The sequence below is a fragment of the Brachyhypopomus gauderio genome, chromosome 9 (assembly GCF_052324685.1).
Source record: "Brachyhypopomus gauderio isolate BG-103 chromosome 9, BGAUD_0.2, whole genome shotgun sequence".
NCBI lineage: Eukaryota > Metazoa > Chordata > Actinopteri > Gymnotiformes > Hypopomidae > Brachyhypopomus > Brachyhypopomus gauderio.
Genome location: NC_135219.1, coordinates 25693571 through 25708545, shown reverse-complemented (window position 1 = coordinate 25708545; position 14975 = coordinate 25693571). Strand labels below are relative to the sequence as shown.

At 42.8% G+C, this 14975-nt stretch overlaps 1 protein-coding gene across 1 annotated transcript in view; it reads left to right on the top strand.

The window, feature by feature from the left end:
- Window positions 1-2071, top strand: part of ylpm1 (YLP motif containing 1) — a 64062-nt gene extending 61991 nt beyond the window's left edge. Inside the window, exon 18 of the mRNA XM_077018126.1 lies at window positions 1635-2071. Within this exon, the coding sequence (XP_076874241.1) occupies window positions 1635-1703 (69 nt within the window). The 3' untranslated portion in view covers window positions 1704-2071. The remainder of the gene's footprint in view (window positions 1-1634) is intronic.
- Window positions 2072-14975: the final 12904 nt, after the last annotated feature.

Here is a 14975-nt window from a genome sequence, read left to right as displayed (position 1 = left end):
TCAGCGTAGTTTACGTAGCATTCGTAAAGCGTTTGTGCCTCTGAACAGAAACTGTGAAATGGCGCCCCCTGTGGTCACAAAACTCGACGGTCACAGAATCTGGTGTAACACCGGTCTGCGTCAGAAGGACGGAAATGAAATTAATGGGGCGCACTTTATAAATATTAATATGCGTTTTAAAATTTAGATTTGGGGTAAAAAAAATCAAGTCTTTGCAAGTAAACAGGTTCAAGTCCAATTCAAGTCCCAAGTTATTGGTGTAAAAGTCCAAGTCAAGTCTAAGTCTCTGAATATTTTTTCAAGTCAAGTCAAAAGTCTTAATATTAATGACTCGAGTCTGACTCGAGTCCAAGTCATGTGACTCGAGTCCCCACCTCTGCTTTCATTGTTTTGGTTTTGTCAGTTACAGAGAGCAGAAACCTCTTATGAAAACTCTAAAGGTTTAATAGACGAAGATTAGTCCTAAACCTACATTAGTGATTCACCGAAGGTTTATTTTAATCAATGTACTAAAAATGCATTTTTTCCATAACAAAATATCAAAGTAGGATGGCTAATTCTGCTAGTAATGTGCAAATCTTTCCAGTTTTTGTGATTTTGGGAAGCTTTTTACGATCATTTAAGTATTTTTGAGTATTTAACAAACCCAGAGCAATTAACTTATCAGTATATGTTGCAGGCCTCCTAGGAATTGAACCAGTGACTTTGGTGTTGGTAGCTCCTTGCCCAAATTTCAACCAGGTGAGCAGCATGAGTGTAAAACGATAAACTGGACAGTCTAAACCTTTCTAAATTCTGATGTTACCAGACTGCTTTCTTCTAAAAACACTAAACCATGAAAAAGAATCACATGTCCTACCAAGGTCTGTTTAGAACCGCTAAGTAACCCAATATAATCAACTCTATAAGCAGTAGATCAGGACCATGCTGCTTTGCTCAAAGTAATTAGGATTCAGTAAATCAGGAGTGTCAAACTCAAGGCCCGCAAGAGCTTAAAAAAAAACAAAAACTACATTTCCCACAATTGTTACCCACAAAGTGACGGCATCTCGACACTGCAGTGTTTGCACATTGATGCAATTTTCCCAATAAGTGTAATTGAGAAATACAAACAATGATGCCAAAATGTCCAGGAAGAGGAAAAATGTATGCAGATAGAAGGGTGTTTCAAGAAAGCGAATACATGTTTGTGCATCAAGGACAAAAACCGGTATGTCTTTTATATTATGAAGTGGTAGCGGTTGTCAAATAATACAATCTACATTGGCAACGAGCAACAAGCTATTTTTTACATCTATGCAAATATACATTAATATTTGTAAATTGAATAAGTCTTAAATTCAGATTTATTTATCTATAAGAAGTAGTTACATTTAGAAGTTACATATGGCCCTCTGTAGGCAACAATTATGCTGAAAATGAGTGACACCCCTGTTATAGTGGTTGGATGCCAACATCTCAGGATGCTTCCATGTCTGTGTTACCTTCTTGTTCTGCCCTTTTAGCTAGGCTATAAAAATGTAATGCCGGAGTTGCTGCCACACCCCAGAAATGTTAAAATTTCTGTCCCACATATAATTCCATACAGAGCTAATTGTCCCTCTTTTTTTTCAAACTGGCTGCCATCCTACCAGAGAAATACTGAGACAAGGAGAGACGAGCCTTTCCTGATATCCACCCTGGGCCTACCACCTCCTGCCTAACCAGCTATGGATGAAGGATCAACACACTGCCCTGACTAACCAGCTATGGATGTCCCCACTGCCTTGGCCCCTCTCATCACCCCAAATTCTCCCCTGCTACAGCTGTATCTCCACAGCCCTGGACTACCATTACTGGCCATCACGAAATCTAGAACTCTTAAGAATAAGAATTACATAGAGAGCACGTATATAAATACACACAAATATGAGAACTATTCATCATTCCCATCATTTCTTTGTTTATGTATCTCTTTCATTACTGTTGTCATGGTGACCAGCATCAGCCAGAGGAGGATGGGTTCCCCCCCTTGTGACAATATACAGTGAGTCCAAGAAGTATTTGATCCCTTGCTGATTTTCTTCGTTGGCCCACTAATAAAGACATGATCATTCTATACTTTTAATGGTAGATGTATTCTTACATGGAGAGACAGAATATCAAGACAAAAATCCAGAATATAATTTTAAAGAATATATTTTAATTAATTTGTATTTCAATGAGGAAAATAAGTATTTGATCCCTCTTGCCAAACACACTCAATACTTAGTGGCAAAGCCTTTGTTTGCAAGCACAGCGGTGAGACGTTTGTTGTAGTTAACCACAAGTTTAGCACACACACCAGGGGGAATTTTGGCCCACTCTTCTTTGCAGATCCTCTCTAAATCATGAAGGTTGGTGGGCTGTCGCTTGGCAACTCTGACCTTCAGCTCCCTCCATAGATTTTCGATCGGATTGAGGTCTGGCGACTGGCTGGGCCACTCCATGACCTTAATGTGATGTTTCTTGAGCCAATCCTTTGTTGCTTTTGCTGTATGTTTAGGGTCGTTATCATGTTGGAAGACCCAACCACGGCCCATTTTCATATCCCTGGCAGAGGGGAGGAGGTTGTCCCTCAGGATTGTGCGGTACATGGCTCCATCCATTTTCCCAGTGATGCGGTGTAGTAGCCCTGTACCCTTGTCAGAGAAACACCCCCAAAACATTATGCTTCCACCTCCATGCTTGACGGTGGGCACAGTGTTCTTGGGGTCATAGGCAGCATTTTTCTTCCTCCACATATGGCGGGTGGAGTTGAGGCCAAAAAGTTCAATTTTGGTCTCGTCTGACCACAAAACCTTCTCCCAATAACTTGGTTCATCTTTCAAATGATCATTGGCATACTTGAGGCGCGCCTCCACATGTGCTCTCTTCAGCAGGGGTACCTTTCGGGCACTACAGGATGTGAATCCTTTGTTGCGCAAAGTGTTGCCAATTGTTTCATTGCAAACTGTGGTCCCAGCTGCCTGGGCCGAGGTCTGTTGATTGTCATGTTATACTCTTTAAACTTTCTGATAATTGCACCAATAGTTGTTACTTTCACATCCAACACCTTACTAATCTTTTTGTAGCCCATTCCAGCTTTGTGAAGGTCAACAATTCTGACTCTGAGGTCCTGTGACAGCTCTTTGGTTTTACCCATGTTGGAGACTTGAAATCTGTGTGATCTGTCTGATTCTGTGGACAGGTGTTTTTCACACAAGTGATTAGTGAGAACAGGTGGCTTCAGGTCAGGTAACAAGTTGATTGGGAGTGTCTAACTGGTCTGTAAAAGCCAGAACTGGTAATGAATACTAAAGGATCAAATACTTATTTCACTCCATGAAATACAAATCAATTAGATTTATTTTCTGGATTTTCTTTTTAATATTCTGTCTCTCCATGTAAGAATACATCTACCATTAAAAGTATAGAATGATCATGTCTTTATTAGTGGGCCAACGAAGAAAATCAGCAAGGGATCAAATACTTCTTGGACTCACTGTATATTCATACATTATTTTTCTGTTTACATGGGCAGTCTCAGTACTATCATGGGATTATGGTTCAACTGGAATTATAAACATAAAAAATGGTTATTTGGTTGTGCATCACTTTTTCGATTATATTAAATGAAATTTTGGGTTATGTACACAATATTGTCAAAAGTATTTGCTCACACATCCAGATTATCATAATCAGGTGTTTATTTCCATGGCCACATCTTATAAAATTAAGCACTTGGGCATGCAGACAACATTTGTGAAAGAATGGGTATGTGTCAGGAGCTCATTGAATTCCAGTGTGGAACTGTGATATGATGCCACCTGTGCAACAAATCCAGTCGTGAAGTTTACTCACTCCTAAATATTTCACAGTCAACTATCAGCTGTATTATAAGAAAATGAAAGTGTTTGGTGAATGACAGCAACTCAGCCATGAAGTGGTAGGACACGTAAACTGAAGGAGCGGGTCAGCAGATGCTGAAGCACATAGTGCGAAGAGGTCACCGACTTTCTGCAGAGTCAATTACTACAGACATCCAAACTTCATGTGGCCTTCAGATTAGCTCAAGAACAGTGCTCAGAGAGCTTCATGGAATGGGTTTCCATGGTCAAGCAGCTGCTTCCAAGCCATACATCACCAAGTACAATGCAAAGTGTCGAATGCAGTGGTGTAAAGCACAATGCCACTGGACTCAGTGCAGTAGAGGTGCGTTCTCTGGTGTGAGGAATCACACTTCTCCATCTGGCAATCTGATGGATGAGTCTGGGTTTGGTAGATGCCAGGAGAACGGTACTTGTCTGACTGGATTGTGCCAAGTGTAAAGTGTGGGAAATTATTGGTTATTGACTAATCATCATTGATTAGATCATGTTTAGTTATTATAAGAGATCATTATGAACTTTATGATTTAGGACATGTCCATTCTGACTAAGCAGAAGGACTACAATAATGAAGTAGTGTGATTCAGTGTAACCATGTTTAGTTCATATTATGCATGTGTGCTATACTGTGACCCAGGTCAGGGAGAGTGCTGAGGGTAAGAGCACTCTGTTAACTGGTAGTCACTAGGCTACTAGTCTTGGGTTATTTAGCTTTCTCTGTGTTCAACTGATACATCAGTTGCTTCCGCTAACTCTAGGGAAGTCCATATTAGGAGATACACACATGTGAGACAAAGTAGCCTGCTGGACGCTTATGTTTTGGAACATGCTGTGCTAAAGATAACCTGCTGTTAGAATTGCTGAATTGTGTTTAAGATTGTATATAAGCAGGAGGAGTGCCCCCCTGTCTTCAGAGTTGTCATGCTTGAATGAGACTCTCATGTCTGTGTCTGTCTTGTGTCTGTCTTTGTCCTATTTATATTTTTGTAATAAATTAATCATTTAACCACGTCTGAGTCCTCATCCATTTATTAGAAAATTTCCACGACAATTGTTTCCAGTGAAAGGAACCCTGAATGCTTCAGCATACCGAGACATTTTGGACAATCCCATGCTCCCAACAGTTTGGAGCTGGCCCCTTCCTGCACAAAGCAAGGTCCATAAAGACATGGAGGCAGAGTCTGGTGTGGATGAACTTGACTGGCCTGCATAGAGTCCTGACCTCAACCCGATAGAACACCTGAGAGCCAGGCCTTCTTGTCCAACATCAGTGTGTGACCTCACAAATGTGCCTTTGAAAGAATGGTCAAAAATCCCCATAAACGCACTCCTAAAACTTGTGAACAGCCTTCCCAGAAGAGTTGAAAATGTTCTAGCTGCAAAGGGTGGAACAACGTCATATTGAACCCTATGAATTAGAAATGGAATGTCACTTAAGCTCATATGTGAGTTAAAGAAGGTGAGCAAATACTTTTGGCAATATAGTGTAGGTCAAGTAAATGTGAGGGCACACAAAAGCAGAGCCGGAGTGGCTAATCGGGAGATTCGGGAGGATTCCCGATGGGCCGGCTCATGTCAGTCTCTAGTTTGGGCCGATTGGGAGGGAAAAATAATATTGGGCAGTATTTGGGCATATAACTCCCGGGCTGAAAAAGTGTCCCACTCCGGCCCTGCACAAAAGTATTTACAAATAGTTACTGAAAACATGTTTACTTTCACCACTGGTATTAAATATAATTGCACTTTAATATTTGTATGTGTAGCGTAGCGGTCTACTGAAACAATCACAGGAAGTGCATCTCTTCATAAAGTTTGAATCTAAGCATCTCTGGTCCTTTAAGATTTGTGTAGCATGAAGTGAACAATGCTTATCAGATTCACCAGGACTTACTCTGAGGAATTATGGCCTCCACCAAGTAATAGAGCCTCATTTATGGCCTCCTTTGTTTACCTAAGCACACAGCTTCGCCTTTGGAATTTTCGAACAGAACTGTATCCCACAATTCTAGAATTAACCATGATTCTTATAACTCTATATTCTGGGATGGGTACTGGGTTCTAACCCCTTTTATGGGAAGCAGCCCTTCAAGACTCTTCCGAAGACACCAAACATGGATTAATTCTATAAAGAAAAGGATAAAATTATAGCTGAAGAATACAGGACTATCTGATCATGAAGCCAGCAATATTCAGTTTCCGGAACCTAACTAGACAATTCTACACTGTGCTATCAGGACTGATGTTTGAACATAAAGATTAAATCCTGTCTCATTATTGAAATGATTATGTGAACTGTATGTTTCATATTAATGCATATGTATTATTGATCATTGTTCTGTTCTTAGGGGTTAGAGCCTCTCATGAGGACTTTTAGACAGGTTGACAGGTTTTGATAGGTTGTCTTCCCTTTGCAAGGCGGGAAGAGATGCAGTTTGGGGAAAGATTTTCAATGTCCCTGTTGTTGATGGTCATAGCAAATCTTCCAGTATCTCGTTTATGCCACCGAATGCATCACCTGTAAGTATTTATTAATACTGCACAGATTTTTTATTAATTCTTCATGAGAATTTGTAGTGTCGTTTGTGTAAGTTAATAAGTGTGTAAGCGTGATCAATCGCGTTGAGACGTTATGCAACACTGTACTTTGCCATTCTTATTTTTTCTATAGTTTCACTCCCAGTCGTTCGATACATGAATATACGGCACAATAAACCAGAGGAGCTAGGATGCTACGTCCTGACTCGTGTATTCATTGACAGGAGTTTGGCTCGCTGTTAAATTGTGTAAATGTACGCATGCATGTTGAACAGTACAATCATATTTTCCATGTTTACCATGTTATTCTCTTATGAGACTAATATCACATCTCTTTTATTCTTATTATTATAATGTAACGTAATGTAATTTGGTTATTGTTACTACTAATTTGATTACCTCCTTAGCTCCAGTGTGGTGAGTTAAGGAAGACTGTTAAGTCATAGATGGCTTTGGAAGTGTGAATACTATTGAAATGCCTTAACTAATATATCCTGACAAACCAACTCTTCCTTATTCCTAAGTGATGTACCTGTAGAAACAGTATACACTTTTCCATGTCTGTTGATAAGTAATTTAACTTTTTCTATCTTTGCCATGGTTCTGTATCTTAGTTGTTGCATTGCTTTTGTTCCCAACTGGAGGGAAATGCCTTAACTCTGAATATTCATGACAGTTAGTCCCCCCCTTCTCACAATGCCCTTGGATCAATACTAAAACTCCATAACAGAGTAAGAAAAGTTAGTTGAAGTGGAAGTTGGAATTAGGAGTTGGAAAGAAGCCAAAACATCGCTACAAGAAATGTGTCTGGATTTCCACGAAAACCTCAATATCAAGGAATCCAATAACTACGTATATAAGTATATTACAGTTTTTCTCAGTCGCTTTGGAGCATTTCTCAGATCAGGAATAACATTTGCACCACAGTGTGTGCATTTCTCAAAACAATTTGTTCAAACAGCACCACACAATGGTTGGTCACCTAAAGCCTGTACCTCACACACAATCCTTTGTTTATTCCCCAAAGGTAAGTATTTATATCAGTAAACATGTCTGAGTCATCAGAATTAAAAGTTCTTCAATCATTGATTACGAACAAGACAGTCAAAATGATTAGTCCTGTAATCATGTTTACTATGTAAGGATTTTCTCAATGTTGTTATTTTGATGACGGATTGAACATGCTTTATAAAGTATGTCAATTTTAGCAGTATAAAATTACACATTACTGTTTATGGGAGCATGATTGTAAGAAAATGGACAGAAATCCATTGATGCATTCTTTGTAAAGAAATTTATTGATGGATCATGTCATCAAAAAATAAACAAACAAAAGACAAGTCTGGAAAAACATTACTTTGCACAAAGAATAAAATGTTCAGAAATTTAAACCTAGGAAACAAGCAGCATTGTACAGTGTAAATCACAGTGCTGTTTTCTATACCTCCTGACGTTCTTGTCTGTTGGGCCACATATCCTCATCCACATCACAACAGATATCTTCCCTTGCAATGCAGCGTGGAAAGAATCTTTTGGAATGTCTAATCCAGCCTCTGCAAGCTTCTGCTGTGATGTCATCACATGCTGCATCCATGGCAGCCAGCAGAGCCAGTATGAGGCTGCCGATCGCAAATCTTCCACCTCCATGCGGAGAAGAACTCCTCAATTGGGTTCAGGAATGGGGAATAGGGTGGGAGAAATAGCATCAGCACCCTGTTGTGGGTTGCAAACCATTGCCTGATGATGTTTGAATGATGGAATCTCACATTGTCCCAAATTACCACATAATTTGTTACAGGTAAATCTGGAGCCTTTTCATGGTCATTTAGAGCCATATCACCATCTGGGATGAGATCCCTGTAGGGTGTATCTATGAATGTGACGAGATGCTGTGTGTTGTATGGCCCTTAAGTGGGAATATGAGTTAGCACACCCAATTCTGAAATGGCTGCACACATAGTGATGTTCCCTCTTCATTGGCCAGGTACATCAACGGTGGCTCTGTGTCTAATAATATTTCGACCACGCCTTCTACCTTTTGTCACCATGGGGCACCATGGTGGCTTGGTGGTTAGCACGTTTGCCTCTCAGCACTGGGGTCTTGGGTTCAAGTCCCTATCTGAGTGGAGTTTCCATGTTCTCCCCGTGTCTGCGTGGGTTTCCTTCCACAGTCCAAAAACATGGAGGTTAGGTAAATTGGCAGTCCCAGACAAATTCTCCCTAAGTCTGTGTCTCTCCCTGAGTGTGTGTCTGTGTCTCTCTCTGTTCAATAAAAAACAAGTTGTTGTCTGGGTGTGTGTGCATGAATGTGTGTGTGCTTGTGTGCCCAGTGGTGGATGGTGCTCTGTCACTAGGGTCTGTCCTCTCTCCCCTTCCTGCACCCCATTCAGTCCCCCAGGGGGCTGTGGATCCCGGTAGAGAGTATGCTGTGCGCAATTGACTGCCGCTTCTCACCGGTGTGTGATTGGTTGTCTGTAACGTAGCTGTGTTAACAATTGTAAAGCGCCTTGGGTATCAAGATAAGGCGCTATATAAATTGAAATATTCATGCATTCATTTTGTCAGGTTGAAGCCAGCCTCATCCACGTATATGAATCGATGAGTTTGCTCACTTCATTCCAGCTCCATTATACATTTCAGAAGATACAAAAACAAATTACATAAAGTTATAATCTTACAGTAATAAAATTCACTGAAGATCACATCAAAAGTACATGTTAGTCAAATTTACTATACTTAATCATTACACAAGGAACTATTTACTGAAATGGGTAGTTACTGTATGCACGTAGATGATTTACCTGCACATACTGATAGCGAAGCTGCTTCACTCTGTCACCATTCCTTCCAAATGATACACGATACAACTGTTTCATTCTCATCTGGTTTTTTCTAAGCACTCTGTCAATAGTTGAGATGCTTACTGACTGTATGTTTTCAAAGATGTCATGGTTGTCTATAATGGCACTCTGGATCTCCCTAAGTCTAACAGCATTATTAGCTACGACCATTTCACAGATGGCATCCTCCTGCTGAGGTATAAAAAGGGGACCTCTGCCACCCCTGTGTGGTACACAAGTAGTAAGGCACACACGACTGAGTTGAGTATACTTTTAGAAAATATGTAAAATTGTAATATGAAGTGGTAGTGTGTACTGTAAACATAAAGGTATTACAGTATAGAGTTATTTGGATTACCCACCTGTTCTCTTTACGAAAAGTTTGGATTATTGAGGACACGGTTGATCTCCCAACATTTGGCTGCACCCTTCGTCCAGCTTCAGCCATTGTTAGGCCATGATTGACAACATGGTCTATAAGTGTGGCCCTTATTTCATCTGCAACATGCCTATGTCCATGGCCTCTTCTACCTCTCCCTCTGTTATACCTCCTTACTCCCCTTCCACACACTCTTACTGCTCTTACTCCCCTTCCACGCACTCTTACTGCTCTTACTCCCCTTCCACACACTCTTACTGCTCTTACTCCCCTTCTACACACTCTTACTGCTCTTACTCCCCTTCCACACACTCATACTGCTCTTACTCCCCTTCCACACACTCATACTGCTCTTACTCCCCTTCCACACACTCATACTGCTCTTACTCCCCTGCCACACACTCTTACTGCTCTTACTCCCCTTCCACGCACTCTTACTGCTCTTACTCCCCTTCCACGCACTCTTACTGCTCTTACTCCCCTTCCACACACTCTTACTGCTCTTACTCCCCTTCCACACACTCTTACTGCTCTTACTCCCCTTCCACACACTCTTACTGCTCTTACTCCCCTTCCACGCACTCTTACTGCTCTTACTCCCCTTCCACGCACTCTTACTGCTCTTACTCCCCTTCCACGCACTCTTACTGCTCTTACTCCCCTTCCACGCACTCCTACTGCTCTTACTCCCCTTCCACGCACTCTTACTGCTCTTACTCCCCTTCCACGCACTCTTACTGCTCTTACTCCCCTTCCACACACTCTTACTGCTCTTACTCCCCTTCCACACACTCTTACTGCTCTTACTCCCCTTCCACACACTCTTACTGCTCTTACTCCCCTTCCACACACTCTTACTGCTCTTACTCCCCTTCCACGCACTCTTACTGCTCTTACTCCCCTTCCACGCACTCTTACTGCTCTTACTTCCCTTCCACGCACTCTTACTGCTCTTACTTCCCTTCCACGCACTCTTACTGCTCTTACTCCCCTTCCACACACTCCTACTGCTCTTACTCCCCTTCCACGCACTCCTACTGCTCTTACTCCCCTTCCACACACTCTTACTGCTCTTACTCCCCTTCCACACACTCTTACTGCTCTTACTCCCCTTCCACACACTCTTACTGCTCTTACTCCCCTTCTACACACTCCTACTGCTCTTACTCCCCTTCCACGCACTCTTACTGCTCTTACTCCCCTTCCACGCACTCTTACTGCTCTTACTCCCCTTCCACACACTCCTACTGCTCTTACTCCCCTTCCACACACTCTTACTGCTCTTACTCCCCTTCCACACACTCTTACTGCTCTTACTCCCCTTCCACGCACTCTTACTGCTCTTACTCCCCTTCCACACACTCTTACTGCTCTTACTCCCCTTCCACGCACTCTTACTGCTCTTACTCCCCTTCCACGCACTCTTACTGCTCTTACTCCCCTTCCACGCACTCTTACTGCTCTTACTTCCCTTCCACGCACTCTTACTGCTCTTACTCCCCTTCCACACACTCTTACTGCTCTTACTCCCCTTCCACACACTCTTACTGCTCTTACTCCCCTTCCACGCACTCTTACTGCTCTTACTCCCCTTCCACGCACTCTTACTGCTCTTACTCCCCTTCCACGCACTCTTACTGCTCTTACTCCCCTTCCACACACTCTTACTGCTCTTACTCCCCTTCCACACAGTGGGGAACCGTCAGGGCCCTCTACGCCCTCTCAGAGGGCCTAAAATATTCTTAAGCATTATATATATAATTATCCAATTTTATTTTATCTACTTACAGTTTGACATTCGACATCTAAACAATTACAAAAATATAAGCAAATAAAATATTCACCCGTGTCTATTCAATCTGTGTTGGAAGGTGAGGGGTTAAGTGGAAGCCTGTGAGCCTGTGTCTCCCTCTATCAGGACTGTGATGCCCGCTGTTCGTTTACAGAGGGTCTGGCAGTTATAATTCAGCGCAATACCAGTTTCAAATGACAGCAAAATTGACCAATCATATCTTCTCTCTTAGTGGGCGGGCTTAACTGTATGATAATTTCCGCCCGCTGTGGCGACGCTAGCTGTCGTTAGCACCACCGCTAGCTAGTTTCGATTCATCCCTTTGACGTCCTCGTGCGCGTTGTTTACATATTCCGCTTCCGAGAACCACGGAGCTGTGAACCTTATTTTGTTTGGAAACTTATTTTGCTTAAGACGTTATCTAGTACAGATATTATTGTTTATTACGTTTTTAAAGCTGTACTGTCGTCTCAGTTTTTCTTTATTGCAGTTTATTAAGAAAGGAAAAAAAAAATTCGGGGGGGGGGGGGGGGGTTGCGGGCCCAGGTTTAAAGGTCACGGTTCGCTACTGCTTCCACACACTCTTACTGCTCTTACTCCCCTTCCACACACTCTTACTGCTCTTACTTCCCTTCCACGCACTCTTAATGTTCTTCTTACTTCTGGCTGTTGATCCTGGTCATTTCTTTGTGGATCTTCCATTGTTAGAAATTGTAGAACTGTGTTTTGCTTCCAGTAGTCTATATATGCTTGCCAAATGAAGGTTCATGAGATGCACCTTAGAGTAGTTTCAGAAAACTGCTTGAAGGAGAGTATCAATCACTCCCCGTAAAATCATGATTTAGCTGAGAACCAATCACCAGTTCAAACAATATTTACAAAAAAGTCCACTAGAAGTGTATAAAATCGGCTTATTATGTCCTGACAACTGGCTTAACTATTTTGATTATAATGATGTATACAATGAACTAATGGCTAGGTGTTTTGGTGGGGTAGGACAGTTTAGTAGAGAAAAGTATAATGTATTATGATTTGCATGACAAAAGCGATTGAGAATTAGGTAAACAGCTGAAATTATGTCGAGCACTATAGCAAATGAATCAGAATCATTTGCTATGAGTACAGAATCATTTGCTATAGTGCTCGACATAATTTGCTGTTTGTATAAAGGAGTGATAAATGACGATTTGATGTGCACAAGTGACTAGATGATGTGCAAATAGACTGAGTAAGAAATCTAATTCTGATCTGAGAAATGCTCCAAAGCGACTGAGAAAAACTGTAAGTAAAGCAACATCTGTTTAGCCGTGAGTTAGTTTAAACTCACGTAATTTGCTCTAAGGCGTGTTGTAAATTTATCTTGCCTCTTGTGTTCGTTTGTAGAGTTAGGATTCGTTCTTTCCTTGGAAGAATTTAATACAAATTGTAGTGCTCCATCATGCTGGAAAAGGCATTGTTGGTCACCAAACTGCTCTCGGAGGACATTCTGGTACCATTCTTTATTCATGGCTGTGTTTTTAGGCAAGTCTGTGAGAGAACCGATTCCCTTGGCTGAGAAGCAACCCCACACATGAATGGTTTCAGGATGCTTTACAGTTGGCATGAGACAAGACTGGTGGTAGCGCTCACCTCGTCTTCTCCGAACAAGCTGTTTTCCAGATGTCCCAAACTATCGGAAAGAGGATTCATCAGAGAAAATTACTTTACCTCAGTCCTCAGCAGTCCACTCCCTGTACTTTTTGCAGAATATCAGTCTGTAATTTTTCTGGAGAGAAGTGGCTTCTTTGCTGCCCTTCTTGAGACCAGGCCTTGCTCCAAAAGTCTCCGCCTCACAGTGCATGCAGATGCACTCACACCTGCCTGCTGCCATTCCTGAGGAAGCTCTGCACTGCTGGTAGCCCGATCCTGCAGCTAAAACACTTTTAAGAGATGGTCCTGGCGCTTGCTGGTCTTTCTTGGGCGCCCTGGAGCTTTTTTGGCAACAATGGAACCTCTCTCCTTGAAGTTCTTGATGATGTGATAGATTGTTAACTGAGGTGCAATCTTTCTAGTTGCGATACTCTTCCGTTAGGCCATTTTTGTGCAGTGCAATAATGACTGCACGTGTTTCTTTAGAGATAACCATGGTTAACAGAAGAGAAACAATGATGCCAAGCACCAGCCTCCTTTTAAAGTGTCCAGTGGTGTCATTCTTACTTAATCATGACAGACCGACGCTACAATATAAACAACCACTGATGCCTATACTCACTGAATATTTCAACAAAATTTGGTCGAAAGTGAAGAGGTAATTTTTTCCATAATATAGATTTAATTTAAATATTGACTTTGCAATTAATTGCTGTTAAGCTGATCTCTCTTTATAACAATCTGGCATTATATGCAAATTGCCATTATAAAACCCGAAGCAGTAGACTTTGTAAAAATTTATATTTGTATCATTCTCAAAACTTTTGGCCATTTCCTCACAGGACGTGAAATACGTCCCGGGAAATACGGACGTTTGGTCGCACTCACAGTAGACAAATCATTTTTGGCACTTACAGTTAAACTGCAGTTAGCAGCGAATGACTCGATATGCATATTACTATTACGAGTGCCATCATATCGCTTGGGTCATTATCTATGAGCCAGGCAGGGTTATTGACCCTGCCTGGCTCAGCGACGACGATTCTGGTATTCCCTTCAATAAATCTCGCTCTTCTCAGCGATTGTGTCCGTCTCCTCGCTCCGGGGCGTGAGCCCCGTTACATAACACCAGACCTATCAAGGACACAGCGAGAGAGCGAGACTCTGGTGAGTTCAAACACTGTGAATGGATGTCGGCTGGTTTAGTCCGGTTTGACTCTCCGGTATTTCAGTGCGAACAAACCAGAGACAGAAATACCCCTGGCGCTGCGGGTGCAAGGAAGTCTCGTCGCCGACCAAAGAAAGCGCAGTCTCTTTCTACTGGCTTTCGCGACGAGACTCCATCTGAGCGCTGTGTGTCTGAGCGCACAGACAAGTTTTCGCTTAACCCTCGGTTGACTCTCTCTGACCACCGCGAGCTCCCGGCGCCTCAAGGGAGGCGGAGCCGCAGCAGAGAGAGCAACCGAGGAGCTTCTGTGTCTGTGTGTTCTGCCAGGCTCGACCCGGACCCGGTGGAAGAGAACCTCCCTTTGCTGATCCCAGAAGCCGCTCCCCGAAGGCCCCCCAAGAATTTTTTGGGGGGACGCAGTAGCCACGCACCCCGGGAGTGGCTGGCTAGGACCTGGGATGACGTCAGTATAGCGGACACGCCCCCCGGTGACGTCAGTATGGCGGACACGCCCCCCGGTGACGTCAGTATGGCGGACACGCCCCCCGAGGACGTCAGTATGGCGGTTCCACCCCCCGAGGACGTCAGCTGTATGGCGGTTCCGCCCCCCGAGGACGTCAGCCCGATGGCGGTTCCGCCCCCCGAGGACGTCTCACCCACGCCGGTTCCTGTCTCCGCGACCCAGGAGGGGTCGTCCTTGCCGGCTCCTGTTCCCGCTGCCTGCCTGCCGGCTCCTGTTCCCGCT